The following is a 16,381-nucleotide window of genomic DNA, read 5'->3' on the forward strand; positions in this document are numbered from 1 at the left end:
AGCCAGGACGCCCGCAGTGGAAACCACCTTCAAATATTTCCTAAGTGTTTGAGTACCAAGCTTCCAGCTCGGCTCTCGCAGACTTAGGACGAGCAGCAGTGGTGCACTCCGGCTCATCCTAGTGGCTTGGAGATCAGTTCCAGCCAGGACGCCCGCAGTGGAAACCACCTTCAAATATTTCCTAAGTGTTTGAGTACCAAGCTTCCAGCTCGGCTCTCGCAGACTTAGGACGAGCAGCAGTGGTGCACTCCGGCTCATCCTAGTGGCTTGGAGATCAGTTCCAGCCAGGACGCCCGCAGTGGAAACCACCTTCAAATATTTCCTAAGTGTTTGAGTACCAAGCTTCCAGCTCGGCTCTCGCAGACTTAGGACGAGCAGCAGTGGTGCACTCCGGCTCATCCTAGTGGCTTGGAGATCAGTTCCAGCCAGGACGCCCGTAGTGGAAACCACCTTCAAATATTTCCTAAGTGTTTGAGTACCAAGCTTCCAGCTCGGCTCTCGCAGACTTAGGACGAGCAGCAGTGGTGCACTCCGGCTCATCCTAGTGGCTTGGAGATCAGTTCCAGCCAGGATGCCCGTGGTGGAAACCAACTTCAAATATTCCCAGCTCGGTTCTCGATGAAGCACAGAAATAATACGTACAAAAAAATAAGAATGCTGTACAGACAGTTTAACAAAAAATGTATTTGTATTCAGTATTCATATTCGCATTACAAAATTGCTCTCTTCGCCGAGCTGGCTTACAAAGAATAGGCGTTACCGACTGTGCAAACAAAAAAGAAAGAAGGCTGCTGCTCAGGCCTCCTCGTCGGCCACCACCTCGGTGACGACCCCTTCGGGAGTGAGGGCTGCGAGCTCGCCACCCTCCGCCGAGGAGACGGCGGCCACAGTCACCTCCGCATCCACCTCAATAGGCCGGGAGGAGTCCGGTTCGTCTTCCTCCTCATCTTCCTCGTCCTCTGGAGGTGCATACGGGACGGTTAGCCCGTCCAAGGAGATGCCGGGGTGAATCCTCTTCACCTGCTCGGAGCAGAGAAGGAAACCCGCCCTGTAGGCCTGGAGGCCTAAGTCGAAGTGCTGGGCCTCCTTCCTCTCCTCAGTTTCCTTCACGGCCGCCTCCACGGCCGCCTTTTCCTTCCTTCCGGCCCTCTCAGCCGCACTCAAGAGATCCTGCACGGCCTGGTTTTTGACCCTCTGCAGCTCGTCCTGTAAGCTGTTGAGCTCGGCCTCTTTGATCTGGACGGCTTCATTGAGCTCGCCGTTCTCCTTCTGGAGCTGGGCCTTTTCGGACTCGATCCTTGTGATCGTCTCAGAGAAGAGATATCGCTTCTTGGCCATATCCCTTGAGTACACCTGGAGTTGATAGAGGGCGGAGCTGATTGCCGCTTCGCAGGTCTCCGGCACCTCTTTTTCGACTGCTAGCCGGTCGCGGGCGAGGACACCCTTGTACATCAACTCTGCGGCCACCCGGGTATCCCCCAGGCCGGTGTCCGTTTTCTGCACGGCCCAGTTCGGGCGGAAGACGTTGTCGCCTCCAACCGTTGCCGTAGCCGGCATACCCAGTACTGCCCCGCCGTGCTTTGACCCCGTCGCCGCTCCGGACTTGGAGCTCTGACCCGCGGTGTCTGCCCGGCTAGATAGGGCAAGCTTATGCGTCGCCCGGCTGCTTTTAAGAGGCTTAGCCAGCGCGACCATCGGCGGGGTCGACTCCGGCACCTTCCTCTTCTTGCCCTTTGGTTGGGGCTGCTCCTGCGCTGGGGACGCGCCCGAAGACTGCTTGATTCTGTCCAAGAGGGACATCTGCTTCACCATTTCTGCAAAAGAGAACGGAGCGCAGTCAGCAATATGAAAGTTGAAAAATACTTCAGAAAAATAAATGCTATCCTATAGTGTCTACGTACGTGCCGGCGTCGCACGGCTGACCCCGAGTGCGACCAGCTCGGCCTCCTCTTCGAACTCTGAGCAGTGAACTGGACCTCGCTTGAGCTCTTCTTTGATCAGAGCGAAGGTCATATGGTCATAGTCTTCGAGAGCTGGTTTTTTACTAAGGCGGCGAGTGTCTGGCGTTCTCCATTGTAATGAGAACGGCCACTGCGAGCCCGGCGCGGTGTCCTTTACATAGAAGAACCTGTTCTTCCATGTGTGAATGGAAGAAGGTATCCCAGTGATCATTTTCATTTCAGGCCTCTGGCTAATGTAGATCCAGCCGCCGTCCTTATGCCTCTTCAGGTGCGCACACATCCTGAAGACGGGCACGGTGGGGTTCCTACGGAGCCGGACTTCAAGAAGGTACAAGAAGTCGATCAGTGTCCTCCAAGAGTTCGGGACGACCTGTGTAACTGCCAGCCCGTAGTAATTCAGTGCATCCGCAAAGAAGGGGTGGAAGGGGAGCCTAAGCCCGGCCCGGAAGGCCTCCTCATACACGCAGAGGTCTGCGCTATCGTTGCTGGCCCGATCCCCTTCGACAGCCGCCCTCAGAATGTACCGGCTAGGAATACAGTATTTGTCCCTGACGATCTGAAGCCTGTTCGGCCACAGATGGTTCACCTCGTATAGGGCCCCGATGTTATACTGCGGGTTGGCTTCCATCTGTGCCTCCGCTATCACCTCGACTGGCATGCGCGACGATTGAGGGACTGCCGCTTCGACGTCCTCATCATCGTCGCTGGTTTCTACCCGGTCCGGTCCGTCCCCACAGGCCGGGATTGTGTCTAAGTCCACACTCATTTCCTCACCGCTCTCCTCGTCTATTATGATCACTAGCTCTTCGCCCTCAACACCGGCCTCCACTATAGGTGAGGCCGGAACCGCCCTCTCTGATGCCTCGGACCCCGATGCATTACTGGTCGAACCGGACTCCCTTGAACTGGAGTCCGTCTCCGAACTAGTGCTAGACATAAAAAGAAAAAAAAAAGAAAGAAAGGCTAAAAGCTAAAAAAGATTACCGAACTGGAGTGTTGGACGAGGACCTCCGGGCTCACTGATCCGAAGCGGGCAGAAAACTTGAGCAGCCGAACAGAAGAGGAGGAGAGTAAAAGATGAAAAGTAAGAAATGAAGAGTAAACTCCTGTATTTATAGAGAAGCTGGGAAGAGCGGGAAAAATCCCGCCCATTTCCGCCAGCCGGAGTGCGCCACGTCGCCTTCCGCATTAAATGCGCCGCTCGCATTAAATGCGCCGCTCGCATTAAATGCGCCGCCTGCATTAAATACAAGGCACAGGTCCCAAAGCGCCGAAAGACAAAGACCTGTCCGGCCGTCCGGACAGGATATGGGGCATTCGAAAGGCAAGAGACCTGTCCGGCTGTCCGGACAGGATATGGCGCGTTCGCTAGACGACAAAAGCGCTAGACGACAAAAGACCTGTCCGGCTGTCCGGACAGGATATGGCGCGTTCGCTAGACGACAAAAGCGCTAGGCGACAAAAGACCTGTCCGGCTGTCCGGACAGGATGATTCAAGAGGACAGAGACCTGTCCGGCTGTCCGGACTGGATATGGCGCGTTCGCTAGACGACAAAAGCGCTAGACGACAAAAGACCTGTCCGGCTGTCCGGACAGGATATGGCGCGTTCGCTAGACGACAAAAGCGCTAGGCGACAAAAGACCTGTCCGGCTGTCCGGACAGGATGATTCAAGAGGACAGAGACCTGTCCGGCTGTCCGGACTGGATATGGCGCGTTCGCTAGACGACAAAAGCGCTAGACGACAAAAGACCTGTCCGGCTGTCCGGACAGGATATGGCGCGTTCGCTAGACGACAAAAGCGCTAGGCGACAAAAGACCTGTCCGGCTGTCCGGACAGGATGATTCAAGAGGACAAAGACCTGTCCGGATGTCCGGACAGGATAATTCAAACGACAAAAGACCTGTCCGGCTGTCCGGACAGGATATGGCGCGTTCGCTAGACGACAAAAGCGCTAGACGACAAAAGACCTGTCCGGCTGTCCGGACAGGATATGGCGCGTTTGCTAGACGACAAAAGCGCTAGGCGACAAAAGACCTGTCCGGCTGTCCGGACAGGATGATTCAAGAGGACAAAGACCTGTCCGGCTGTCCGGACAGGATAATTCAAACGACAAAAGACCTGTCCGGCTGTCCGGACAGGATATGACGCGTTCGCTAGGCGACAAAAGACCTGTCCGGCTGTCCGGACAGGATGATTCAAGAGGACAAAGACCTGTCCGGCTGTCCGGACAGGATAATTCAAAAGATAAAAGACCTGTCCGGCTGTCCGGACAGGATATGGCGCGTTCGCTAGACGACAAAAGCGCTAGGCGACAAAAAGTTTCACCAGCAAAGACCTGCCCGGCTGGCCGTTCACAGCCTTAGCCGAGCAGGACCCCATGACTTCCTGAACCAAGGACGTCCAGGACCCCTGGCCGCCCAGGCCCCTGGTCAAAAATTCAGCCATGCTGGATAGTCGAATGCCTTCTGCCCGGCCGTACTCCTTCAGGCTAAACGCCAAGGCCAGGCCAGGGCGCCAGGAGTCTCCCGTCCAGCCACTATTTCTCCTAGCTGAGTCTGAGCCCGGCCTCAGCTGCCTGGAGGTCTTAAGGCTGGCCCGACGCTGTCTTTACCTTCTCTTTGCTTCTTCTAGCCACTTTCATGGCTTGAAGAACCAGGGGGCAACTGATAGGGTCCGGACTCAGCACTGAGGGAATCCGGACTCAGCAATCCGGACTCAGCACTGAGGGGTCCGAACTCAGCATCCAATTAGCTTCTGGCGCGTGGCCCTCACAAGGACCGTTGGAAGGCCAACACCTGTCTCCCCTAGGTGTGACACCTGGACCAATCAGGGACCTCCACCTGCCCTCCTTAGGTATGAAACCTGGTCCATACAGAGGCCACCACCTGGCTCACAACTACCACCTGTCTTGGACAGGTGGCTCAAAATCACTATAAATAGCCTTCACTTGTTCTAAGGTGAGGGTCCTGAAAATCTGAGAACCAAAACTCTAAGCTTTTTGCTCTGACATTGCTCTACACTCCTGCTCATACTGACTTGAGTGTCGAAGCACCCGTCCGGAGTATCACTCCGGGTTGGTCCTCTGACCCTTTTCTTTCTTGTCTGTACTCTGTGCAGCGCAGGACTCAACCAGCTATTCAGCCGTGGCTCGTTAGCCCGGACCACCCAGTCCTACCATAACCTGTTACCGATTTTAGGCCTAACAATAGGGATCTGAACCATTCACTTGTTGGGCCACAATGTAAGTAGGTTGTTTCCCAAAAATCATTTCCATAAGATGATCCTAATGCTCGGATCTATAGAGGGACTTCAAAAGAAACTGTTAGACCATGCGAGATATCATAAAATCTTGATGGATTACATCAAGATCTTACTGTTGGATCATCTTATTATATTAGATAAGTTGGTTAGTAGGGGCATGTTTGATAGATTAGGGAATTAAGCTTAATTAGGCAACTAAGCCGGATGTGGTAGTTAGGTTGAACTAGAATCTTTCTATCTTTATCTCATTCCACAATCAATATAATCTTTCTATATTTAGCTTTTGAGTGTTTCGGTCCTCACCGAAACAGAAATTTCAATTGAAATTTCAAAATTTTGTTCGAAATCCGTCCAAATAGGAAAAGTAATATTTTATCCCGTACGAAATTTCAGCCGAAATTATTGAAATTTTGGTAATTTCGGCCAGGCTGAAATTTCGGGATAATATTAAATAACGAATAAATTTTAGATTTTTTAGGGGTATTCCTTAAATTTCGGCCAAAAATTTCGGGGATAGCGAAATTTCGATCGAAATTAAGTAACGTTTTGACTTAACCCAATTTTGATTTCGGTCGAAATTTAAAACCTTGGTTAAAAGTATGAATGATTAAATAAGGTCTTCTCCAACAGCTTATGCTTTTGGAGTAATTGGTTGTTTCACACCTCAGTAGATAAAAGGGTTAGAAGGCACAGCCCATTAACATTGTGGCCCAACAAATGATCAATGGTTCGGATCATCCTATGAAGTATGCTGTACAATACTTTTTAAAAAATATTGGACTACATGTAGGGGGTGCAACTGGGGTCGGGCTCAACCCAAACCCGACGGGTTCAACCCGATTTTGGCTCGTGTTGGGTTGGCATTTTCTCGGGTTGGGTTGGGAAAAACCAACCCGATTTCATTTCGGGTTGGGTTAGCGTTGAGGCCTTGGGCAACCCGACCCCTCTGTCCACTAGTTTTCTTATGTTTTTCTAGGATTATGTTATTTTTCCTTGAATTTTTCTAATTGGCCCGAGATGAACCCGCCCCGAGTTGCACCCCTAACTAGAGGGCCACACAGCATATAATTTATCTCTTAATCAATACATTGTTTGAACCAATGATAGTGTCGTTTTCCTCATTGGCTTGCTCTCTTCACCCTTCCTCAAAACTTCTTCCTATTATTGTTCTTTCCACCCCCTCTCTCTCTCCATTTTCCCTTCCATGGCACAGTCGGTCCTTCTCGATCCTCTCAAACACTCCACCTTTCTAGTTGGAAGCCTCAAACACCTCTCAGAAACTAACCTCCTCACCTCCGTCCCCTCAAATTACACTTTCACCCCCCTCGAAACCACTAACCCCGACCCCATCCTCGATGATGAAATTCCCACCATTGATTTCTCCATTCTCACCACTGGAACCCCAGATCAACGGTCCCAGATCGTCCGAGATCTCGGCACCGCTTGTCAGGAATGGGGATTCTTCATGGTAAGTAACAAAACCCAAGACAAAAAGCAACTCTTTTTTCTTCTTCATATTCCTCTTTGCAATTTTCTTCCTATTTAGCTTCTTTTGTGTTGTATGTAGGTTGTAAACCATGGCGTGCCGGAGTGCCTTAGGGAGCGGATGCTTGACGCGTGTCATGCCTTCTTCGATCTGACGGACGAGGAGAAAAGGGAGTATGCCGGGAAGCACGTGTTGGATCCGATACGGTGTGGCACGAGCTTTAATGCTTCCGTGGAGAAGATTTTCTATTGGAGAGATTACCTCAAGGTGTTCGTGCATCCCGTCTTCCATTCGCCCGATAAACCGGCTGGTTTCAGGTACGTTAGAGTTCGTAGCATATCGGCTAAAGCCGTCCGATACGGTTACAGCCAAACTGATAGACAATTCTTAGTATTACTGTGGCATGTGGCATATGTTATTGGTGACTAGGGGTGGCAAAATTGGCCGAACCAAACCGGAACCGAGCCTAAACCGAACCGAAAATTCGGTTTTCCAAACCGATTCAAATTTTGGTTTGGTTCGGTTTGGGGATCAAACCGAACCGAAACCGAATATTTCCAATTATTATGAGTAAGGGGTGGCAAAATTGGCGGAACCGAACCGAAACCGAACCGAAAATTCAGTTTTGGTTCGGTTTTGGTTTGGTAAAACCAAACCGATTCAAATTTCGGTTCAGTTCGGTTTGGGGTCGAACCGAATCGAAACCGAACCATTGCCACCCTTATTGGTGACTGGGACTGCCAATCTAATAGAACAATTCTAGATCAACCCAGTGCGTCCAGTCCCTGACGTTGTGGACGTACTTTGATTTCATCACAAAAATGTTTTGTTTCTTGTCTTTTATATTTAAACAGCTGTACAAGGTTTTTAACAATCACCAAAAAGCACTTACGTGACATTTAAATGCTAAAAGACAACTGTTCAAAGAAAACAAAAAAATGCTAAAAGGCAAGATACATGAGCGCATGTATCAAAACATAGTTGTGATGAAATCATTTCCACAGGCTCTGTTCACTTGGTTTCTAGCAGCAAGGAAAAGAAAAGAAAGGAAAAGAATTTGACGTGAAAAACTGAAAAAGAAAGGAAAATAAACTGTGAGAAAATTCCGTTGTTCACTTGGTTGAGAAAGGGAAAAAAAGTATGCAGGCAAAGTGATTTTCTCAGGAAAGTAATTTTCTCATCCTTTTGGTGAGAAAATTTAGAGGGAAAGTGCAAGAAAATTGGTTTTCCACGTTATTATTTACATTTTCTACCTGTGTAATTCTGCTTTTCGGAGAAAACGAGTGAATGGCGAAAAATGTCAAATCATGTCCAATCAAGGGAAAATTTGACTTACTTTCTTCTCCTTTCCTTTCTTAAGAAGGCAAGTGAGCAGAGCCATAGTTAATTTAGAGGGATATTATCATAAATTGAAGGTCCTAAGTACAAATTGAATACTTATTTTTTTGTATGGTAAGTACAAATTGAATACTCTGATTCAAAGTTATCATTTTTCGTGCTAAAAAAGAGGAGGGAATTTTAGAAATATTTTTGTCTTTCTAACTTTTCTTTAAAATTCCTGCAATCCAAATGTGAGAGTAATTTTGGGTCTCTATTCTTCTTCCAGGGAGATCTCCTCAGAGTACTCGGCAAGTATAAGACAGATGGCTATGGAATTGCTTAAAGGTATATCTGAAAGCTTAGGATTGAAAGAATGCTACATGGACAAGGCCTTACAGCTCGAAGTTGGCTTCCAAATCTTTATAGGGAATTTCTACCCCCGATGCCCGCAGCCGGAGCTGGCCATGGGCATGCCCGCTCACTCTGACCATGGCCTTCTGACTGTTCTCATGGAGAACGGCGTTGCCGGTCTTCAAGTCATGCACAATGGGAAATGGGTGCACACAAAAACCGTTCCCAACTCTTTCCTTGTTAACATAGGGGATCATATGGAGGTACTTATGTTCATACTCTCTTCTTATTTTTAAATATCGTTAGTGTTACTATTTTACTACTAGGAGGAGAGCTGGTTTTTCCTTCTTTAAAATTAGGCTTGCCCACCACTATCAGTTTTTCCTAGTTGTCAAAAGACCCATATTACCTAATAAAAGCTAATTATAATTAGCGTGGAGAATGCCCAAGTCATGTTTGTTTGGGATTTTGAGAACCAATTTTGAGTACAAAACTGATTATTGGATAGAAAATTAAAAGTAAACTTGAATCAATTAATCAGTTTTATAGTCCAAAACATATTATTCAATAGAAAATAAAGGAAGTGATATATTTGCCCCCCTTTTCTTACTGGGGCCATCCCTTTTAGTGTATTTATTACTACTCTTTTACACTGGAGAGGGCTGTCCGGAGTAAGAAAAAGAGGTGAGCATATCATTTTTCAGAAGTAAATATAAAATTGAGTCAAATAATCAGTTTAGACTCACAACCTGTTCTGAAAATCCAAAACAAACAGAGCCTAATTTTATACGGCAATACCAACTCTCTGACAAGAAAACATTGTTATTGCTTGAAATATGTGGTTGTATTGAAGTTCTTGGGTTGTAGATACGAAATCTTAGGAAGTTTTGTTGAAGTTTAAATGATTAAATAACCAACTCTTAATCGGTTGTTTCACATGTTAGAGGAGTCTTAAAGTATAAAGGATTAAATGACACCCACTCTACCAACTTAAGCTTTTGGAGCAATCGGTTGAATTATAATCAGTGGTCACAATTTTGATTCAATAATCAATGAAGGATTAAATAACACCGAGTAATTTCTCGAAGCATGGGATTCTATGGAGTGAAAAGAGAAAAAAAAAATTAGATAATCAATGGTCACAATTTTGATATGGTCACCCCAAATATCTTAAATCGACCCCCTTATGTGTCTTTCACTCTCATCTGGGTAGAGGAGAGAGAAAGCTATGATTTGTGGACACGTATTGTAGAGGCAAATGGTTGGGCTAAAAAATTTCAGTCTCTCTCTCTCTCTCTCTGAGCCCATGGCGGCAACAGTAGCAGGCATCAAACACCTGGCAGAATCGGGCATCCTCACCTCCGTCCCTTCTAATTACGCTTTCCCACTCGCCAATTCCAACCCCGTTAGCGGATCCGAAATCCCCACCATCGATTTCTCCTTGCTCAAGAACGGAACCCCAGATCAACGGTCGCAGATCATCCGAGATCTCGGTAACGCTTGCCGGGAATGGGGAATTTTCGTAGTAAGGCCCCACATCAATGAAAATCCAACGTTTGTTTTTCTCAATTTTACATCTTTTTAACTTTCCAACGTTCTTAGGTAATAAATCACGGAGTAGCAAAGTGCCTGATGGAGCGGATATTGGATGCGTGTCACGATTTTTTTGATCTGACGGAGGAGGAGAAGAGGGAGTATGTAGGAAAGCACGTGTTAGATCCGATCCGATACGGAACGAGCTTTAATCCTGCGGTGGAGAAGGTGTTTTACTGGAGGGATTTTATTAAGATTTTCGTGCATCCCGTCTTTCATTCCCCGGATAAACCGGCCAGTTTCAGGTGCGCTACGAGTTCTATTATAAGATAATCGTAGGGCCCAAGATTGATTTCCAAAAAGCTGTATCCGACATGGCACATCTTACATTTGGTTCATCTGGACCGTCTATTCGTTGGGCCCAACATTGATTTCCAAATGCCCAAAATCATTGTGCTCGGCATTTGGGTATCACTCGAGCAAAATTCCCCACTCGGTTGCCATTATAGCATTGCATGTATGTGGTAACGACACCCTCATAACATACAAGCCACAATCCACAAAAAAATGTGCCATTTTGCTTGAAATTTCTTGGGAACGGTGCTTTTCTGCTCCCACTCTATTCTCTCCACCCTGCTTATACCCATTGTTGCCGCTGAAGTCTGGAAGTGGCTGAGATGGGTCATGAGGCAAACAAACAACTTGCGGGCACGAACAAATAGCCAAAAAATCACTCGGAGTTTGGACTCTAGAGAGGCTCTCCGATGCTTACGTTAGCAACGCCAATCGATACGCAATGAAATCTCAAGAATGGTTTCAGAATCCGTACCTTTAAGGCATAACTTCCCTTTTATAGAATTAGAGTCCTAGTGTGCTGGGAAAGTTGTCTATGGTTCTTTCCTGTTTGGATGAGTTTTCTAAACATCTGAGTTTCCAAAATTATCTCTAGCGGTTGTGTTTTGGACTTTGGAGCTACAACTTTAAGGTTTCCACAAGAGTTGTGAAATTACTCTTTTACCCTTGGCACATTTGGGTCCACGCATGCCACATCTTTCTCTGATTGGGCGTTGTTTTTTACTCCCCAAAGGCCGAACAAGGTGAGGTGTTGGGCGAATAGAGGCCGACATGAACGCGTGCTTGATGGAGTTGAGATGAGAACGTTGCCGAATGACAAGCTGGCGAGCTGAGCTATATATGCCGATGTGCACAAAACGACAAAATCCTGGCTAAGGTAGAACGACCGGGAAGCCAAGCGTCGATCCGACCTCCAAAGGCCGACCTATATGGAATGAGGTGAATGGTCCCAAGGCCAACCTACATGGACTGAGGTGAACGGTCCCAAGACCAACCTATATGGACTGAGGTGAACAGTCCCAAGGCCTACCTACATAGGCTGAAGTGAACTGTCACAAGGCCGACCTCCAAAGCCGAGGTACATGGGCTAATGTGAACGATCCCAAGGCCGACCTCCAAAGGCTGATCTACATGGGCTAACATGGACGGTCCTAACGCTGACCTCTACTACTGGGCTGATGCGAACGTTCTAAAGCCAACCTACATGGACCGACGTGTATGGCCCCAAGGCCGACCTGGGAGATAGGCACACCGAGCGGTGGCTACCCTCAAGCTGACCTATTGAAGCAGAAGAGCACAACTACTTCCTTAGCCCGAATCGACCCAAGGAAGTGGGGGACATGTGTTGGGGAGTAAAACCAAAGCCCAATCAGAGACACGCACGTGGCATACAAGGACCCAAATGTGCCAAGTTAAAGGGGTAATTTCACAGCTTTTGTGGAAACCTTATAAACCCTAAAGTTGCAGCTCCAAAATGCTGTCGCCAGAGATAATCTTGGAAGCTCGGATTTTTAAGAAATGCAGCCAATCGGGAAAGAGTCCCCAGAGGCAAGTTTCCCAACATAACAAGACTCTCACTTGATAAAAGGAGAGATAAGGCTCAAAGGTATAGATTCTGAAATCATTCATGAGCTTTCACTACGTATTTCTTGCCGTTGCTGGCTTAAGCATCGGAGAGCTTCCCCGGAGTCCAAACACCGCGTGGTTTTTTGACGGTTTGTTCGTGCGCGCGCAGGTTACTGATCTTCATCCCGGGAGCGAACTCAACCTCAATCCAGATTTCAGCGGCAACACCCCTACTCTCCAAGTCTATGCTGCACAACAAGACATTGCTTACCACTATTCTTAGATGTAATTCCTGGAAAATTCAATCCTGGTCTCCTTCATCATGACTATTTATTTCATCATATATCTTGAATTTTGAATAGTGATTGCTACGGGGATCTCTTTTCCATCTTCCAGGAAAGTCGCCTCAGAGTATTCCACAAGTATTAGAAATTTGGCAAGGGAATTACTTAGAGGGATAGCTGAAAGCATGGGGTTGGAAGGGTGCTATATAGACAAGGCCTTGGGGCTGGACTCCAGTTTGCAGATCATGGCAATGAACTTCTACCCCTACTGCCCACAACCAGAAGTTGCCATGGGCTTGCCAGCGCATTCCGATCATGGCCTTCTGACTGTTCTCATGCAGAATGACATTGGTGGCCTTCAAGTTGAACACAAAGGGAAGTGGGTTCTAGCAAATCCCCTCCCAAACTCATTCCTGGTGAACATAGGAGATCATATGGAGGTATGCCTGTTCCTAGTACTTACTCTTAAGATGTCATTGGGTATCTGAGTAATAGATTAAGTGAAAAACTAAACACAATCAACTAAAGAAAATGTTGAGAATCCAATTAGAAATTTAAGGGATTAAGATGTTTGAATTGAAATTTAACTAGGTGGGAGGGGAGCTTTGGGAGAGGCAAAGCAAAGGAATTGCAACAATTGTGGAGGATGAAAGTTGAGACCTTTGTTCTTTTTAATCTTATAGTCACAAGTGAAGAAACCCCTTTGTTTTTGTTACTTTAGGCTTGTGATCAGATTAGCTAAAATCAATTAATTGGTGAGCTCAATGTGTATGAAGGGACAGCAAAGATATATAAGGTATGTTATACATTATTAAAGAAATAAGAACAGGGAGAGAGCAAAGATTATTAGAAAGCAGGAGGTTTTCTTGGATGCCATGTGCACCCTTCGGGTTGATCATGCAGGTATTAGTTATAATTTTCATTTGGCTTGTGTATTAGCTATAATTTTCATTATGATTAGCTATAATTTTCATTATGATTGTACCGTGTAGGCTGCTGGCAGGGCTGTTAGATTACTCATTTACAACAAAGTGGTATTAGAGCCATCGTTGGAGTGATCAATGGAGGTTCAAATCAATTCAAATAGAAACGACCAAATTCTGAAATACTGAATTTTATGTCTATCCGATCAGCCTTACAGCTGACAAATCGGTCATACCCTTGTTGATCGGATAATTGATGCCCTGATCGAAAAACTAGAGACTAGTCAGTCATGGTTTCCTAAATTTAAAGGTAAAATTAAAATCAGAGGGTTATGTGTGGGTGTAATTGACTTCAATATCCATATCCAGACCTACTTGAGACTAGGAAAATATAGAAGCATCTTCCAGATGTTGAACAAAATTGAAGTTGAGGAAAAATATTGTTTGTTCACCAACTTTGTTCTCTGATGATATTATGTCTTGCTTGAGGAAGTTCACATAACTTGTGTTTGAATATAACAGATCTCATATGATCCGACCGTTAGATTGTGCAGGTGGTAGGTTAAGTCGTTAGATTAAAATAGGTAACTTGGGTTAGGATAATCTGTTACAAATCTTATTTTTGTCTCTTTCCTTGTTTATCTCCTTGAGCATTACGGCTGATTGTAATCAATTTTAAGGTAAATAGAAATCTCTTCCTATACAACTTGTAACTATATATATGAGCATCTGATTTCTGCATCTCTTCTTTGGCTTTCCAGAAATAATTTTGTAATGAGATTCACCACTTATTTGATGGTTTGCTAATTTGATTTATCAGATATTGAGCAATGGAAAGTACAAGAGTGTGGTACATCGAGCTGTAGTGAACAACAAGAGTGCAAGGATATCTATAGCCATGGCACATGGGCCATCACTCGATGCCCTTGTTGCTCCGGCACCGGAATTGGTTGACGGTAAAAACCACCCACCTGCATACCGGGCAATGAAATACAAGGAATACTTAGAGATGCAGCAGAGCAACCAGCTCAATGGCAAGTCTATCTTGGATACCATACGACTGTGAACTTTCTAATTAACGTTACTAATAATCAGTTTAAGGCAACTGTTTGTATTGAAGGTGATCACAGTGTACTTTGGAACTTGGAGCACAAGTCTGTAATGTATGTTACCTTAGATCTTGGAGTGCAGTATCTTTTGTATTACGTACAGGCAAACTAGGATAGTTTTGGTTTGATTCTCGGATATCTAATTGGGGTTTTAAGCCAATGTGGGAACCCTACTTGATTGCCGGAACGATTGCCAATGTGGGAACCTCAATCAAGAAAATTCGTCTCAAGGAACTGCTTCCGGAAAGGTAAAGCAAACTCACTAACCCCACGAAAATGAAGCATGGCAGGAGGTGAGTAGAAAAAACCACCAGAATTTGCTGAAGAGCCATAGAGCTAGGAAGTTGAATGAGAGCTAGGAAGTTGAGTCAGATGATGATAAACGCCCTTGATTATTAGTGGTTCTTGAGATAAGTTGTGCTTCCACTTTTCCTTAGATATTGCTTGTAAGGATAGGTCTTGTCTTTATCCTCCTGGTATGTATCCCTATTCTCTTGATAAGGTTAGTGTTTTGTATGCTGATTGTAATATCTTTCACATTCTAATCTAAAACGGTAGGGGTCCCCCTGCGAAACCCCCGCTTACCTATCAAAAAAAGGATTGCCAAAATGGTCAAAATCAATGCCAATGTTGTGACCTATCTTGTTTCCTTTTCCTTTAGGCCTTGTTTGGATGGAGGAAAAACATTTCTGGTACAAAATTTATCCTTTACACAGTTTAGAGGAAATGATATGATTGTCGCTTATTTAGAGGGATATCATCATGAAGTTGCCTCCAAATAAACTTGAACCATGCCGATTCAAGTTATCTTTTTCATGCGTATCTAAACAGATGATACATAGGAAATTTTGGAAAAGCTGTTCCTCTACGAACTTTTACAGATAATTCCTGCAATCCAAACATGGCCTTGCTCAAAGAAAAAATAATCCACAGGATGACCCATAGAAATGGCAAAAGGATCAAAATCAAATGATGCATGCTAATCAATTGGTGATCTACCAATGAGTGGTTAGGAAAAATTATTATAATTTAGATTTAAGTCTTTTGGTCAAATGGTTAGGAATGTTCAATTGGGAGTAATTCTCTATGGGGTCAATCGACGGTGTAAATTGAAGGAGATGGTTAGAAGTGAAATTGCCGTTAATACTCATAATCAATATGGGAATAAGGCTAATTAGGTTATTGATTACTTTGCTAAATTAATTAGATATTGGAGACGTTTTGCAACCTAACCACATTAAGATAAGTTGATTAACTAATTAGTTTTAATCAGATTAGATCAAACAAGTCTGTCTAGCTATTAAGAGTTCTATAATGAGGACAACTGCAACATGGATTGCTTATAAATGTAGGGGACAAGTCTCCACCAACCACTGCATGTGCATAAATGGGGTGGGCCTGGATCAGACAAGAGCTTCCCAATTATTAATTAAACTTTCCAACTAAATATCTTGGTAAGAAGGCCCAGTCGAGTTGCTTTCATCTACATTGCACATGTTAATCTAGAAAACAGAGCAGACTTGGTGGTGCTCAGTCATTTTTCCCCTAAGGACCCCTTTCGATTGCAGGAATTTCGTGGAAAAGTTTGATAGAACTTTTTACGTCTAACTGACTAATATAATATTGACTCCCTTGCGTAAGGCTAACATGTTGGTGAGATAGATAATTGGAAAATCAATTTTGAAGACTTTCAAGGTGAAATGAAAGGTGGCCCTGCTTTACCATCTCTATGTGGCCCACTATAGTTATTGCAACAGTTCATCTTGTGGGCCCGTTGCCATTGGGACATGGGGTAAAAATTGCACCGATCAGATAATCAAGTTCATCTAATTGATCACCACGCAGGTGGGCCTGCCATTAAATCAATCTGGAGGGATGATATTGAGAGCATCTTCATCAAACGATTATAGGCCGTTGATTCATCAAGCCCTCCTTTAGGGTCCATCTTGCCTTGTGATATTATAAAAGATCAAGGGTCTTGATTTCACATACAAGTCTTGATGTTGGACAAAAAATTTGCATGTGAATTGACTTTGTGCTTAGTCTTTCTCAAATTAAAACCTTCTGATTACTAATAATACGAGTCTTGGTAGTTTATCTGAAAGAGGCTTTTTTTGACCCTCTATCCAAAAGACTAAGACTAAAACAAAGTTTGGATCATTCCACTAATCAAACTTCTCCATTGATTGAACTTGTCTAACCCCCTAAAAAAGGTCAAAGTAAATACAAA

At 45.2% G+C, this 16,381-nt stretch overlaps 1 protein-coding gene across 2 annotated transcripts; it reads left to right on the forward strand.

Annotated features, from left to right (window-relative positions):
• The first annotated feature begins 6,335 nt into the window (after nt 1-6,335).
• LOC143848204 (2-oxoglutarate-dependent dioxygenase 19-like) lies at nt 6,336-14,247 on the forward strand. 2 transcript variants are annotated; one of them, XM_077357088.1, is made up of 4 exons: nt 6,336-6,693; nt 6,793-7,028; nt 8,318-8,645; nt 13,863-14,247. In XM_077357088.1, the coding sequence occupies exons 1-4, from the start codon at nt 6,430-6,432 to the stop codon at nt 14,106-14,108; spliced, it is 1,074 nt and encodes a 357-aa protein (XP_077213203.1). In that variant the 5' UTR covers nt 6,336-6,429; the 3' UTR covers nt 14,109-14,247. The 2 variants fall into 2 exon arrangements, with proteins under 2 accessions (XP_077213203.1, XP_077213202.1); XM_077357087.1 differs by lacking the exons at nt 6,336-6,693; nt 6,793-7,028; nt 8,318-8,645 and adding exons at nt 9,599-9,907; nt 9,985-10,220; nt 12,232-12,559.
• The last annotated feature ends 2,134 nt before the right edge of the window (nt 14,248-16,381 follow it).

Source organism: Tasmannia lanceolata, unplaced genomic scaffold (assembly GCF_043159265.1).
Source record: "Tasmannia lanceolata isolate RefF3 unplaced genomic scaffold, GAP_Taslan_0.1 ptg000016l, whole genome shotgun sequence".
Taxonomy (NCBI): Eukaryota; Viridiplantae; Streptophyta; class Magnoliopsida; order Canellales; family Winteraceae; genus Tasmannia; species Tasmannia lanceolata.

What these genes read in the sequence shown, in the direction of transcription:
- LOC143848204 (XM_077357087.1), top strand. Translation starts at nt 9,641, where the DNA reads ATGGTTGGGCTAAAAAATTTCAGTCTCTCTCTCTCTCTCTCTGAGCCC. An exon ending in GGGAATGGGGAATTTTCGTA is followed by an intron (nt 9,908 to 9,984) that starts GTAAGGCCCCAC and finishes CAACGTTCTTAG; the next exon opens with GTAATAAATCACGGAGTAGC. An exon ending in ACATAGGAGATCATATGGAG is followed by an intron (nt 12,560 to 13,862) that starts GTATGCCTGTTC and finishes TTGATTTATCAG; the next exon opens with ATATTGAGCAATGGAAAGTA.